Raw genomic sequence first — 15,786 nt, forward strand, 5'->3', positions numbered from 1 at the left:
TTGTGAGAGTTTCGCGATCAAAATAAGACCAAACACGATATAATTTGTTTTTAATTTACTTCTAATATAACATAAAATGCACTTAAATATGTAAATATATTACTGGTGAGAATTATGTCGTGTTTGGTCTTATTTTAATCGGGGAAGCCTCACGAATGTGTCAGTGAAGGTTTCATTGACAAAAAATGAAGTATAAGTTTTAGATTGTGTTATTTTTATACTGTCTTTTTTGTCAATTTGTAGCAAAGGGTAATCTTTAAATATTGTTTTAAGCGTTGAAATGAAGGTTCGTACCAAACAATCTCAGGTAGAGGTGATCCCCCAATGACACAAGAAAGGGTAACTGTTTCTTTTAGGCCTACGACGACACTCTTTAGAGGTTCCAAGACGACTGGTGGCTCTGCAGCTGACGGTTTTGATATCTTCACGTATGGCGATTGAGGTGACACTTCGCCTGGGCCTTCTTCGTTCACGGCTGTCACTCGGAAGGTGTACTCTTTGTTCGTGGTTAGTTTCGTCACTTTGTGCGTTGTCTCTGTCACCGTTTCTGTGACCCTGGTCCACCTACAGACAAACCAATTTTTAGTAATCTTTCTGAAATTATATTAACCACAGCAATACTATGGATAGGATAAACAATTTTGGTTGCTCAATGTCACTTATCTGGCAAATTATACAGAGTGTTCGGCCACACTTGGCAGAGATTTTAATGGGAGATTCTAGAGGCCAAAATAAGACGAAAATCAAGAATACTCATGGAGTCTGTAGTGGCACAATAAAAAAATGGAAAAGTGACTTTGACTTGATCAACCCAAAAACTAAACAAAGTCAAGTACACTAACGTGGTTGCAGTCTTCTCTAGGTACTCCAGAATGTATTCGACGATAGGAGAATTGCCATCTGAATCAGGTTTCTTCCAGTGAAGTGTGACACTGTCGTTGGTTGTCTCCAGTGGCTCAGGTGCCCCAGGTGCACTTGGCACCTCTGCAAGTGAAAATGTCGTCTCACCAAGTTTGATGTGGCTCAATAAAGCAAAAAAGAATATAACAAACCACGAAACTCACGCATTATGACCACAGTGATGTCCACGCTAGCCTCTCCAGCGCGATTCGTTAGCTTGACAGTGTAGTCGCCAACATCTTCCTCTTGGATCTTCCTGATAGTTAGCGTTGCAGACTCCTCGTCCACTGTTGGTGCAACTCGTTTAGACTTTGCAACCACGTGGCCATTTACTGTCCATTCGCTGGTTGGTTTTGGTGCTGCACTGAATTTAACGACAACGTCGACGTCCTCTCCTTTCCTCACTTTGTACTTCCTTGGTGTGTCCGGGCTGATCTTTGGTGGCGTCTCCACCACTGAAAGTGTTCATCAAATGATGTTAATTCATAATAATTTATTCAATTTTTCTATATTTTAGAAAGAAGGTAGCTTATTTCTGTTCTAATCTTCAACAGGATGTTAATCATTCATAATAAATTATTGACATTTTCAAACTGAAGTTTTTCTGAGTTAAGATGAATGTAATTTTAGTATTATTAATGAAGATTTTCTGAATATGTATGGTGTTACTAGAAGTAGGGTTAAAGTAGCATTTTTCAGAGTTAAGATGAATGCAATTTTAATATTGAAATAATAAAATTGAAATTGTATTCATCTTAACCTAGAAAAAAGCTAGTTTATTCCCATTTCAATCTTCAACCTGATGTTAATAATTCATAATACATTATTGATTTTTTCTATATTTTCAAATTGAAGTTTTTCTAAGTTAAGATGAATGCAATTTTGCTATTATTAATTAAGATTTTCTGAATATGCATGGTGTTACTAGAAGTAGGGTTAAAGTAGCTTTTTTTAGAATTAAGATGAATGCAATTTTAATATTGAAATACTAAAATTGAAATTGTATTCATCTTAACTTAGAAAGAAGGTAGTTTATTTCTGTTCCAATCTTCAATAGAATGTTAATCATTCATAGTAAATTATCCAATTATTCTCCATTTTAAAATTGAAGTTTTTCTAAGTTAAGATGAATGCAATTTTAATATTGAGATAGTAAAATTGAAATTGTATTCATCTTAACCTAGAAAAAAGCTAGTTTATTCCCATTCCAATCTTCAATCTGATGTTAATTATTCATAATAAATTATTGATTTTTTCTATATTTTAAAATTGAAGTTTTTCTAAGTTAAGATGAATGCAATTTTAGTATTATTAATTAAGATTTTCTATATATGCATGGAGTTACTAGGAATGGGAATAATCTAGTTCTTTTTAGAGTTAAGATGAATGCAATTTTAATATTGGAATACTAAAATTGAAATTGTATTCATCTTAACTTAGAAAAAAGCTAGCTTATTATTTCTATTCTAATCTTCAACAGCATGTTAATTATTCATAATAAATTATCCAAGTTTTCTATATTTTAAAATTGAAGTTTTTCTAAGTTAAGATGAATGCAATTTTAGTATTATTAATTAAGATTTTCTAAATATTCATGGTGTTACTAGGAATGGGAATAATCTAGTTCTTTTTAGAGTTAAGATGAATGCAATTTTAATATTGAAATACTAAAATTGAAATTGTATTCATCTTAACTTAGAAAAAAGCTAGCTTATTATTTCTATTCTAATCTTCAACAGGATGTTAATTATTCATAATAAATTATCCAAGTTTTCTATATTTTAAAATTGAAGTTTTTCTAAGTTAAGATGAATGCAATTTTAGTATTATTAATTAAGATTTTCTAAATATTCATGGTGTTACTAGGAATGGGGATAATCTAGTTTCTTTTTAGAGTTAAGATGAATGCAATTTTAATATTGAAATAATAAAATTGAAATTGTATTCATCTTAACTTAGAAAAAAGCTAGCTTATTATTTCTATTCTAATCTTCAACAGGATGTTAATTATTCATAATAAATTATCCAAGTTTTCTATATTTTAAAATTGAAGTTTTTCTAAGTTAAGATGAATGCAATTTTAGTATTATTAATTAAGATTTTCTGAATATGCATGGTGTTACTAGGAATGGGGATAATCTAGTTCTTTTTAGAGTTAAGATGAATGCAATTTTAATATTGAAATACTAAAATTGAAATTGTATTCATCTTAACTTAGAAAAAAGCTAGTTTATTCCTATTACTGCAATTTTAATATTGAAATAATAAAATTGAAATTGTATCCATCTCAACTTAGAAAAAAGCTAGTTTATTTTGGAAGCCATTTTGCATAAGACAGGACCCAGTCAATTTTGAATTCATTCTGATAGATTCGAATTTTACCTTCGACTCTCAATTTTGACGATGTTTTCACGTTGGTCACAATGGCTGAGTATTCTGAAATGTCGTCTGTGGTGCAGTTTTTGACGATCAGTTTCTTTACAGTGCCTTTGTCGATGATTTTGTATTTTGGGGAGTCCTTGATGACTTCCGTTTTCCTGTAAAATTATTACATTATTAATTTATTAATTTAAGGGACGATTTTGTGTTCCAGACTTTCTACTTTCCTATTTAAAAAAACCAAAAATTCTCGAATTTTTTTTTTTTTTTTGTAAAATTAAAAACAAAAATTCTTTTTATTTAATAATCAAATCCTGGTTGAGTGGCTTTAAAACGTATTTTGTAAAATTTTGTTTGTTTAAATAATCAAAAAATATGATTGTATGGCTTTCAAACGTATTTTGTAAAATTTTATTTGTTTAAATAATCAAAAAAAGATGATTGAATGTCTTTAAAACATATTATCCGAAAAAAATTCACGAATTCTTGGTTTTTGTAAAATTTTGTTTGTTTAAATAATCAAAAAACATGGTTGAGTGTCTTAAAAACGTATAAAATGATTAAAAAATTAATTTTCTATTCCCAAAGTATAGTTAAATAAACTACAAAAATAAATTACAGCCTTAGATGTAATATTCAGTTGAAAAAAAAATGAATAAAAATGTTAAAATTTTGCAACGTACACACGAGACTATCCCCTTAACTGTGATGTACATTCAAAATTATTTTCATTCTATTCTGTCATGTAGAACCACCATTCAAAGGATTCTTCACATACAGGGTGTTCAGTCAACCCTCGAAAAAATTTTAACAGCGGATTCTAGGGACCAAAATAAGTCCAAAATCAAGAATACCAATTTCTTGTTGGAAGCTTCGTTAAAAAGTTATTAACGTTTAAAGTTCAGTCTGTGAGACTGCAACGCTCGCGAGAACCATTATGGCGGCGCACGCAGCTCTGCGCATGCGCCGTCTCACAAACCTAACTTTAAACGTCAATAACTCCTTAACGAAGCCCCAATCAAAAAATTGTTACTCTTCATTTTCGTCTTATTTTGGTCTCCAGAATCCCCCATTGCAATTTTTCTTATTTCTAATTAAATCTTACCTGTACCACGTGACTGGAACGTCTTGAGATAGCTCAATTACGAATTCTGCGTCGGCGTTCAACGGTACCAGAGTCACGTCTGGCAATTTAGTGATGAAATCGACTCCAGGTTCTTCGACAGTCAGCTTAGCCGACGAGGTTTGCTTGCCAACTTCGCAAGAATAAACGCCCGCATCTTCCGGTTCCGTGTCGTAGATCTTCAGTCTCTGCCTCTTGCCATCGATCGACAGTTGGACGTGTTCGGAAAATTGCAACTCCTGGCCATCTTTAAACCATCGCACCAGGGCGTCTCCTTTCGTTAATTCGATCTCGAATGTTGCCTTTTCGCCTCTTGCTATTGTCACATCTTGCATCTTGGTGATAATTTCTGGCGGCAATTCTGGGATAATTTAAAAAATAATTTATTAATACTCGAAGGAAGTGGATTTATTTATTATTGTAATAACAATCGATGTTACAAATGAATTGAAGTTTCAATCTTTTGCTCTTTTAATCACAGAGTTTTAAAATCAATTTTCATATAGAATTCGCGGCGTTGCTTCCCGTGCTCGCCGCCAGAGGGCTCGGCGCTCTCACAAGCGCTCGAACGACTCAATATCAAATTTAAGAATAATCTTTTTCACATTTCTTTGTAAAATAGAATTAATTTAAGGAGCTTTTCATGCTTTAAAATGAACAAAAATAATGTTTGAGTGGCACTTGAAACAATTTGTTAATGGAGTTTTTAGATTGTGGTAGCTTAAATTCCACTATAAAATTCTTGCTAGTGATGAATTAGAGAGAAATATCTGCCCCTAGATTCCTAGTAATATTGGTAAACTCACCGATAATGGTGACTTCAGCGGTGCATTCTTGATCCAAGAGAGAACAGGTGTATTCTCCCTCGTCGTGGACGGAAGTGCCCCTAATGAGCAACTTCCTGACAGTGCCATCTTTCACGAATTCTAGCTTCTCTTTGCCAGGACCTAATGGTTCGCCATCTTTGAACCATTTGACGTCAGCTGTCTGCGAGGTAATCTCCACCTCCAAAATGGCGACTTCTCGTTCTTTCACCTCGCAATCTAGCAACTTCTTCACGAACTCCGGTTTGGTGGCTGCACAAACGAATCAGATTTCTCAATAACAAGCTGTTAGAAGTAGAATGAAGATGTTGAATTAATTTGTAGATGAACTGTACAGTTCAACATAAACTGTTTCATGTTTAATGTTTCATTTATGTAATATTATAATGCGATAAAACATATGTCAACAGACCATTGACACGGGTTTAGCTCGATGGAGCAATAGGTATAGCTTTGTTAATTTTCGAAGGTCGATCATATGCTTTTGCAGATATATTTCTGAGACTATATTCTTTAAGACAAAGCAAAAAAAATCGAAGTTATTAGCGATTTGCTGTAGAAAATCCCCTTAAATAGAAGGATCAAATCATCTAAACAGGTATAGCTTGAGGAAGCAATAAGTATAGCTTCGTTAATTTTCGAAGGTCGATCGTATGCTTTTGCAGATATATTTCTAAGACTATATTCTTTAAGACAAAGCAAAAAAAATCGACTTCTTTAGCGATTTACAGTAGAAAATCCCCTTAAATAGAAGGATCAAACCGTTTAGGCAGGTATAGCTTGAGGGAGTAATACGTATAGCTTCGTTAATTTTCAAGGGTCGATCATATGCGTTTGCACACATATTTCTAAGACTATATTCTTTAAGACAAAGCAAAAAAAATCGTGTTTTTTAGTGGTTTACTGTAGAAGATCACCATAAATAGAAGGATCAAACCGTTTAGGCAGGTATAGCTTGAGGGAGCAATACGTATAGCTTCGTTAATTTTCGAAGGTCGATCATTTGCTTTTGCACATATATTTCTAAGACTATATTCTTTAAGACAAAGCAAAAAAAATCGAAGTTTTTAGTGGTTTACAGTGAAAGACACCCTTAAATAGGAGAATCAAATCGTTTAGGCAGGTATAGCTTGAGGGAGCAATACGTATAGCTTCGTTAATTTTCGAGGGTCGATCATAAGCTTTTGCAGATATATTTCTAAGACTATATTCTTCAAGACAAAGCAAAAAAAATCGAAGTTATTAGCGGTTTACTGTAGAAAATCCCCATAAATAGGAGGATCAAACCGTTTAGGCAGGTATAGCTTGAGGGAGCAATAGGTATATCTCCGTTAATTTTCGAGGGTCGACCATATGCCTTTGCATACATATTTCTAAGACTATATTCTTTAAGACAAAGCAAAAAAAATCGAAGTTATTAGCGGTTTACTGTAGAAAATCCCCTTAAATAGAAGGATCAAATCATCTAAACAGGTATAGCTTGAGGGAGCAATACGTATAGCTTCGTTAATTTTCGAAGGTCGATCATACGCTTTTGCAGATATATTTCTAAGACTATATTCTTTAAGACAAAGCAAAAAAAATCGAAGTTATTAGCGGTTTACAGTAGAAGATCCCCTTAAATAGAAGCATCAAACCGTTTAGGCAGGTATAGCTTGAGGGAGCAATAGGTATATCTCCGTTAATTTTCGAGGGTCGACCATATGCCTTTGCATACATATTTCTAAGACTATATTCTTTAAGACAAAGCAAAAAAAATCGAAGTTATTAGCGGTTTACTGTAGAAAATCCCCTTAAATAGAAGGATCAAATCATCTAAACAGGTATAGCTTGAGGGAGCAATACGTATAGCTTCGTTAATTTTCGAAGGTCGATCATACGCTTTTGCAGATATATTTCTAAGACTATATTCTTTAAGACAAAGCAAAAAAAATCGAAGTTATTAGCGGTTTACAGTAGAAGATCCCCTTAAATAGAAGCATCAAACCGTTTAGGCAGGTATAGCTTGAGGGAGCAATAGGTATATCTCCGTTAATTTTCGAGGGTCGACCATACGCTTTTGCACACATATTTCTAAGACTATATTCTTTAAGACAAAGCAAAAGAAATCGAAGTTTTCAGCGGTTTACTGTAGAAGATCCTCTTAAATAGAGGGATCAAACCGTTTAGGCAGGTATACCTTGTGGGAGCAATACGTATAGCTTCGTTAATTTTCGAAGGTCGATCATACGCTTTTGCAGATATATTTCTAAGACTATATTCTTTAAGACAAAGCAAAAAAAATCGAAGTTATTAGCGGTTTACAGTAGAAAATCCCCTTAAATAGAAGGATCAAACCGTTTAGGCAGGTATAGCTTGAGGGAGCAATAGGTATACCTCCGTTAATTTTCGAGGGTCGACCATATGCTTTTGCATACAGATTTCTAAGACTATATTCTTTAAGACAAAGCAAAAAAGATCGACTTCTTTAGCGATTTACAGTAGAAAATCCCCTTAAATAGAAGGATCAAATCATCTAAACAGGTATAGCTTGAGGGAGCAATACGTATAGCTTCGTTAATTTTCGAGGGTCGATCATAAGCTTTTGCATACATATTTCTAAGACTATATTCTTTAAGACAAAGCAAAAAAAATCGAAGTTATTAGCGGTTTACTGTAGAAGACACCCTTAAATAGAAGGATCAAACCGTTTAGGCAGGTATAGCTTGAGGGAGCAATAGGTATACCTCCGTTAATTTTCGAGGGTCGACCATATGCTTTTGCATACAGATTTCTAAGACTATATTCTTTAAGACAAAGCAAAAAAGATCGACTTCTTTAGCGATTTGCAGTGGAAAATCCCCTTAAATAGAAGAATCAAACCGTTTAGGCAGGTATACCTCGATGGAGCAATACGTATAGCTTCGTTAATTTTCGAAGGTCGATCATAAGCTTTTGCAGATATATTTCTAAGACTATATTCTTTAAGACAAAGCAAAAAAAATCGAGGTTTTCAGCGGTTTACAGTAGAAAATCCCCTTAAATAGGGGGATCAAACCGTTTAGGCAGGTATACCTCGACGGAGCAATACGTATAGCTTCGTTTATTTTTGAAGGTCGATCATACGCTTTTGCAGATATATTTGTAAGACTATATTCTTTAAGACAAAGCAAAAAAAATCGAAGTTTTCAGCGGTTTACAGTAGGAGACACCCTTAAATAGGAGGATCAAATCGTTTAGGCAGGTATACCTCGATGGAGTAATACGTATAGCTTCGTTAATTTTCGAAGGTCGATCATACGCTTTTGCAGATATATTTCTAAGACTATATTCTTTAAGACAAAGCAAAAAAAATCGAATTTTTTAGCGGTTTACAGTAGAAGATCCTCTTAAATAGAGGGATCAAACCGTTTAGGCAGGTATAGCTTGAGGGAGCAATAGGTATAGCTTAGTTAATTTTCGAAGGTCGATCATATGCTTTTGCATACATGTTTCTAAGACTATATTCTTTAAGACAAAGCAAAAAAAATCGACTTCTTTAGCGATTTACAGTGGAAAACCCCCTTAAATAGAAGGATCAAATCTTCTAAACAGGTATATCTCGACGGAGCAATAGGTATACCTCCGTTAATTTTCGAGGGTCGACCATATGCCTTTGCATACATATTTCTAAGACTATATTCTTTAAGACAAAGCAAAAAAAATCGAAGTTTTCAGCGGTTTACTGTAGAAAATCCCCTTAAATAGAAGGATCAAATCATCTAAACAGGTATAGCTTGGGGGAACAATACGTATAGCTCCGTTAATTTTCGAGGGTCGATCATACGCTTTTGCACACATATTTCTAAGACTATGTCCTCCTAGTAAATGCAAAAACAAAAAAGAAAACTCGAGTTTTTCTAACAGTTTGCAGCATAAGACCCCTCTAAGGGACCAACAATTACCTTTCACGGTGACTTTGCTGGTCGTTGATTGATTTTTCACAGTGCACTCGTAAACACCCTCATCTGTTGGACTTGACTTCTTGATCACCAGCTTGTGCACGTGTCCTTCTTGGATGATTTCGCGGTGATCCATTCCGCTGATCTCCTTGTTGTTGTGCCACCACTTCGTGGAGACGGTGTGGGACGTCTCGCAGGTCAGTTCCAGCATTTTGTATTCGTCGACGACGACTTCCTTCTCCAAGGTCTTCGTAAAGGTCACTTTGTCCACGTCCACCGTGACCCTGGCGCCATGTGACGCTTTTCCAACAGGATTACTGGCGATGCATTTGTAGTCGCCAGAATCCACCTCCGAATCAGCGTTTCGAATTTCCAAGGAAATGTTTTCCCCGTCGTAGACCTCCGTGATGTTCGGAGACTTTTCCAATGGCATGTTGTTCCTATTGGTCAAATGTTTCCTCAAATTTTCGAATTCTTTAAGTAATTAAATAGATAACTGTACCTTAACCAGGAGACTTCTGGTACAGGATTTCCAGTAACCTTGGCCACCAGTTTAAATGTACCCTTCTCAGGGACAGTAACTTCTTGGAACCGTTCCGTGAATAATGGCGGCTCTGGAGCCCCGCTTGGTATTTCTACGAAGCACAAAAATGCTGTATTTTCTTCGAATTCCTGATTTCTATTCTTCATGCAAGATCTCTATTACGAAACAGCATAAGCAAAAGCGTAAGCATATCCTACCCTTAACCACGGTGAAGTGTTCGTACGTGTGATGTTGGATATTAATGCTCAACGAAGGCTTCGAGTTGACTGAAAAACATATTAGTTAAGCGTTTTATGACGTTAATATAAGCGTGAACTCTCAACAAGCTCGAATCTAATGCAAAGTTTTGACCAAACCTGGGAGAAATTTTAATAGAAGATTCTAGAGGCCAAAATAAGACGAAAATGAAGAATACTAAATTGTTGTTTGAGGCTTAGTTAAAAAGTTATTAACGTTTAAAGTTCAGCCTGTGACATGCGCAGAGCCGCGTGTGCGCCATAGTGGTCCTCGCGCATGCGCACAGCTGCGTGCGCCATAGTGGTCCTCGCGTCTCACAGGCTGAACTTTAAACGTTAATAACTTTTTAACTAAGCCTCAAACAACAAATTACTATTCTTGATTTTCGTCTTATTTTGGCCCCTAGAATCTTCTATTAAAATTTCTCCCACCCTGTGTCTTCTCAACCAAGGAAGTAATCAGAAATTATTTTAGAAAACTATTCTAAGGTATCAGTTTACTAATTTTCCTTAAATGCGATGTGCAAATGCGTGGGCGAGCGTTTGACGTAAAACAGTTGCAAAACTGACAGAATTCTTACTTTCGACCGTCAGTGTTGCTTTAGTCTCAGCAGTGCCAAGGTCGTTGGTGGCCACAACCGAGTACTCCCCAGTGTCAGACACTTGGGGCTGAATGAGAGTCAACGTGTTCACGTGGCCATCTTGGCTAGGAGTCAAGCCCTTCAGTGGCTTGCCATTCTTGGCCCAGGTGACCTTGGGCGCGGGGTTCCCGACGATTTGAGTCGACAATACCACGGTTTCTCCTTCCCTCACCACGTACGACTGCAGGGGCTCTAGAATCTCCGGTGGCTCGCGTTTCCCTGTCCTAACCTACAAATTCCACAAGCATACCAAACATCAATTTCTATTTACCAGGTCTACATAGACAGAAATGATCATTTACTGAAAGATTTGGCTCTGAATTTATTCTCAATAGTTTGAATTAACATAAACAAGTTGCTTCATTAGTATAGAGGATGTTCACCAGCAGGTGTGGAACTTCTCAGGGGATGATTCAGAGTATTGCAATTGAAAAGAAGGTTATTTGACTTGTTGTGGTAGGTCACATAGACAGAAATGATCATCTACTAGAAGATTTGGCTATGAATTTATTCTCAATAATTTGAATTAACATAAACAGTTGCTTCATTAGTATAGAGGATGTTCACCAGCAGGTGTGGAACTTCTCAGGGGATGATTCAGAGTATTGCAATTGAAAAGAAGGTTATTTGACTTGTTGTGGTAGGTCACATAGACAGAAATGATCATCTACTAGAAGATTTGGCTATGAATTTATTCTCAATAATTTGAATTAACATAAACAGTTGCTTCATTAGTATAGAGGATGTTCACCAGCAGGTGTGGAACTTCTCAGGGGATGATTCAGAGTATTGCAATTGAAAAGAAGGTTATTTGACCTGTTGTGGTAGGTCACATAGACAGAAATGATCATCTACTGGAAGATTTGGCTCTGAATTTATTCTCAATAGTTTGAATTGACATAAACAAGTTGCTTCATTAGTATAGAGGATGTTCACCAGCAGGTGTGGAACTTCTCAGGGGATGATTCAGAGTATTGCAATTGAAAAGAAGGTTATTTGACCTGTTGTGCTAGGTCACATAGACAGAAATGATCATCTACTGGAAGATTTGGCTATGAATTTATTCTCAATAATTTGAATTAACATAAACATGTTGCTTCATTAGTATAGAATGTTCACCTGGCAGGTGTGGAACATTTCAGGGGATGATTCAGAGTATTGCAATTGAAAAGAAGGTTATTTGACCTGTTGTGGTAGGTCACATAGACAGAAATGATCATCAACTGGATGATTTGGCTTTGAATTTATTCTCAATAGTTTGAATTAACATAAACAAGTTGCTTCATTAGTATAGAGGATGTTCACCAGCAGGTGTGGAACATTTCAAGGGATGATTCAGAGTATTGCAATTGAAAAGAAGGTTATTTGACCTGTTGTGGTAGGTCACATAGACAGAAACGATCATCTACTGAAAGATTTGGCTCTGAATTTATTCTCAATAGTTTGAATTAACATAAACAAGTTGCTTCATTAGTATAGAGGATGTTCACCAGGCAGGTGTGGAACTTCTCAGGGGATGATTCAGAGTATTGCAATTGAAAAGAAGGTTATTTGACCTGTTGTGCTAGGTCACATAGACAGAAACGATCATCTCCTGGAAGATTTGGCTCTGAATTTATTCTCAATAGTTTGAATTAACATAAACAAGTTGCTTCATTAGTATAGAGGATGTTCACCAGCAGGCGTGGAACATTTCAGGGGATGATTCAGAGTATTGCAATTGAAAAGAAGGTTATTTGACCTGTTGTGGTAGGTCACATAGACAGAAATGATCGTCTACTGGAAGATTTGGCTCTGAATTTATTCCCAATAGTTTGAATTAACATAAACAAGTTGCTTCATCAGTATAGAGGATGTTCACCAGGCAGGTGTGGAACTTCTCAGGGGATGATTCAGAGTATTGCAATTGAAAAGAAGGTTATTTGACCTGTTGTGGTAGGTCACATAGACAGAAATGATCATCTACTGGAAGATTTGGCTCTGAATTCATTCTCAATAATTTGAATTAACATAAACAAGTTGCTTCATTAGTATAGAGGATGTTCACCAGCAGGTGTGGAATTTCTCAGGCGATGATTCAGAGTATTGCAATTGAAAAGAAGGTTATTTGACCTGTTGTGGTAGGTCACACAGACAGAAATGATCATCTACTGGAAGATTTGGCTCTGAATTTATTCTCAATAGTTTGAATTAACATAAACAAGTTGCTTCATCAGTATAGAGGATGTTCACCAGCAGGTGTGGAACTTCTCAGGGGATGATTCAGAGTATTGCAATTGAAAAGAAGGTTATTAGACCTGTTGTGGTAGGTCACATAGACAGAAATGATCATCTACTGGAAGATTTGGCTCTGAATTTATTCTCAATAGTTTGAATTAACATAAACAAGTTGCTTCATTAGTATAGAGGATGTTCACCAGCAGGTGTGGAACTTCTCAGGGGATGATTCAGAGTATTGCAATTGAAAAGAAGGTTATTTGACCTGTTGTGGTAGGTCACACAGACAGAAATGATCATCTACTGGAAGATTTGGCTCTGAATTCATACTCCATAGTTTAAATTAACATAAGCAAATGTAGTTGCTTCATCATTATAGAGGATGTTCACCTGAAAAGATGGTTATTTGACCTGTTGTAGGTCTAGAGTTAAGAGGAATGTACTGTAAACGACTGTAATCACTGGAAGTACAGACCTTCATGGGAATCTCGATGTTGGCTTCGCCTTCCCTGTTCCTGGCAACGATGGTGTACTTCCCTTCCTGCTTCTTCTGCACTTTGGTGATCTTGATGACGCTGCAGTACATGTGCATGTCGCTTTCAGTGGCGACCATGATGTTCTCTTTGCTCGTGATCTTCGTGTCCTTGTAGTACCAAGTTATTTCCGGTTCAGGCACAGCCACCAGTCGACATTCTAGTATCACGTCGTCGCCCTCGTTCACGTATTTCGCTTTGGGTTTGCGCGAGAACGTCGGGGGGATTCCCTCCAAGATGTCGGCTAGAGACGATTCTCTGCAAGCGTTCGTTTAAATTAATTAACATCGAATTCTGTGAAACAGTGTTGACATAGAATATTCTATATTAACAATTTTGATCAAATTAACGAATTAATAATTTTTCCAGAACGATTTGAAATTTTTTTTTCAGAGTAATCAGACAATTATGTGTCAGACATTATATTTTTAGTAAAGAATTTTTTTCTCGAAAGTGTGTAGGATTTCGAGGGTATGTATATTGATAAAAAATGATTGTAATGATCCCTTGCAACCGACAGTAATTTTTTCAAAACGATTTGAAATTTTTTTTTAGGGTAATCAGACAATTATGTGTCAGACATTATATTTTTAGTAAAGAATTTTTTTCTCGATAGTGTGTAGGATTTCGAGGGTATGTCTAATGACCAAAAATGATTGTAATGATCCCTTGCAACCGACAGTAATTTTTTCAGAACGATTTGAAATTTTTTTTTTCAGGGTAATCAGACAATTATGTGTCAGACATTATATGTTTGGTAAAGAATTTTTTTCTCGATAGTGTGTAGGATTTTGAGGGTATGTCTATTGACCAAAAATGATTGTAATGATCCCTTGCAACCGACAGTAATTTTTTCAAAACGATTTGAAATTTTTTTTTAGGGTAATCAGACAATTATGTGTCAGACATTATATTTTTAGTAAAGAATTTTTTTCTCGATAGTGTGTAGGATTTCGAGGGTATGTCTAATGACCAAAAATGATTGTAATGATCCCTTGCAACCGACAGTAATTTTTTTAGAATGATTTGAAATTTTTTTTTTCAGGGTAATCAGACAATTATGTGTCAGACATTATATGTTTGGTAAAGAATTTTTTTCTCGATAGTGTGCAGGATTTTGAGGGTATGTCTAATGACCAAAAATGATTGTAATGATCCCTTGCAACCGACAGTAATTTTTTCTGAACGATTTGAAATTTTTTTTTAGGGTAATCAGACAATTATGTGTCAGACATTATATTTGTAGTAAAGAATTTTTTTCTCGATAGTGTGTAGGATTTCGAGGGTATGTCTAATGACCAAAAATGATTCTAATTGACCCCTGCAATTGAAAATAATTTTTACAGACGGATTTGAAATTTTTTAATTTTGTCGAAAAAATTGTCCATCTTTCTGAATTTTTTTCTCGAAAGTGTGAAGGATTTCGAAGGAATATGTATTCACCAAAAATGGTTGCAATTGACACTCGCAACCGAAAATAATTTTTTCAAAACGATTTGAAATTTTTGTTTTTCATCGAAAAATTTAGGCACTTACCCCCTGTCGATTTTTCTTGAAAATTAGTTTTCGATTTTTAGTAATTTTATTTGACGCCCTACGGAAAAGTTGTCTAATACTTTTTTGTAGGTACTCATGAGCTCTACTTTAGAAAAAAGTTTCATTGAAATATATTCACTATTGTAGGAGTTATGGTCGTTTGAAAATTGGACCATTTTTATGGGGTTTTTCTAATTTTGCGGTGTCAAGCATCAACTTTTTGAATATTTTTACAATTTCTATATATTCTCCACTAAAATACGCGTCGTTTGGCTTTTTGAACATTAAAATTCTTCAATCCGTTCGGAAGTTATGATTTTTTAAAGATTCATATGAAATTTCGGGGAATCACCTCAGGCCTCAGACTATATTTTCGGTTACGAATTTTTTTCTCGAAAATGGTCAAGATTTCGAAGATATATCTAACGACCAAAAATACTTATAATAGACCCCTGAAACCAAAAATAATTTTTCCAGAACGATTTGAAATTTTTCAATTTCGTCCAAAAATATAGGCACTTTCTTGAATTTTTTTCTACGAAATGAGTAGGAATTCAGGGATATGTCTAGTGACCAAAAATGATTGTAATTGATCCCTACAGCCAACAATATTTTTTCTAGAACGATTTGAAATTTTTGTTTTTCACCGAAAAATTTAGGCACCTACCCCCTGTCGATTTTTCTTGAAAATTAGTTTTCGATTTTTAGTAATTTTATTTGACGGCCTACAGGAAAGTTGTGCAATACTTTTTTGTAGGTACTCATGAGCTCTACTTTAGAAAAAAGTTTCATTGAAATATATTCACTATTGTAGGAGTTATGGTCGTTTGAAAATTGGACCATTTTTATGGGGTTTTTCTAATTTTGCGGTGTCAAGCATCAACTTTCTGAATATTTTTACAATTTCTATATATTCTCCACTAAAATACGCGT

At 35.2% G+C, this 15,786-nt stretch overlaps 1 protein-coding gene across 15 annotated transcripts in view; it reads right to left on the minus strand.

The window, feature by feature from the left end:
* Sls (sallimus) overlaps positions 1 to 15,786 on the minus strand; it is a 190,307-nt gene that overhangs the window by 6,796 nt on the left and 167,725 nt on the right. For all 15 annotated transcript variants that reach the window (XM_076779954.1, XM_076779949.1, XM_076779951.1 and 12 more), the window contains 10 exons: positions 13,260 to 13,575; positions 10,508 to 10,796; positions 9,649 to 9,781; positions 9,150 to 9,586; positions 5,209 to 5,478; positions 4,385 to 4,763; positions 3,283 to 3,437; positions 1,065 to 1,355; positions 843 to 984; positions 295 to 564 (listed from right to left, as the gene is read on the minus strand). In XM_076779954.1, the coding sequence (XP_076636069.1) occupies positions 295 to 564; positions 843 to 984; positions 1,065 to 1,355; positions 3,283 to 3,437; positions 4,385 to 4,763; positions 5,209 to 5,478; positions 9,150 to 9,586; positions 9,649 to 9,781; positions 10,508 to 10,796; positions 13,260 to 13,575 (2,682 nt within the window). The remainder of the gene's footprint in view (positions 1 to 294; positions 565 to 842; positions 985 to 1,064; positions 1,356 to 3,282; positions 3,438 to 4,384; positions 4,764 to 5,208; positions 5,479 to 9,149; positions 9,587 to 9,648; positions 9,782 to 10,507; positions 10,797 to 13,259; positions 13,576 to 15,786) is intronic.

The sequence above is a fragment of the Colletes latitarsis genome, chromosome 12 (genome assembly GCF_051014445.1).
Source record: "Colletes latitarsis isolate SP2378_abdomen chromosome 12, iyColLati1, whole genome shotgun sequence".
Classification (NCBI taxonomy): Eukaryota; Metazoa; Arthropoda; class Insecta; order Hymenoptera; family Colletidae; genus Colletes; species Colletes latitarsis.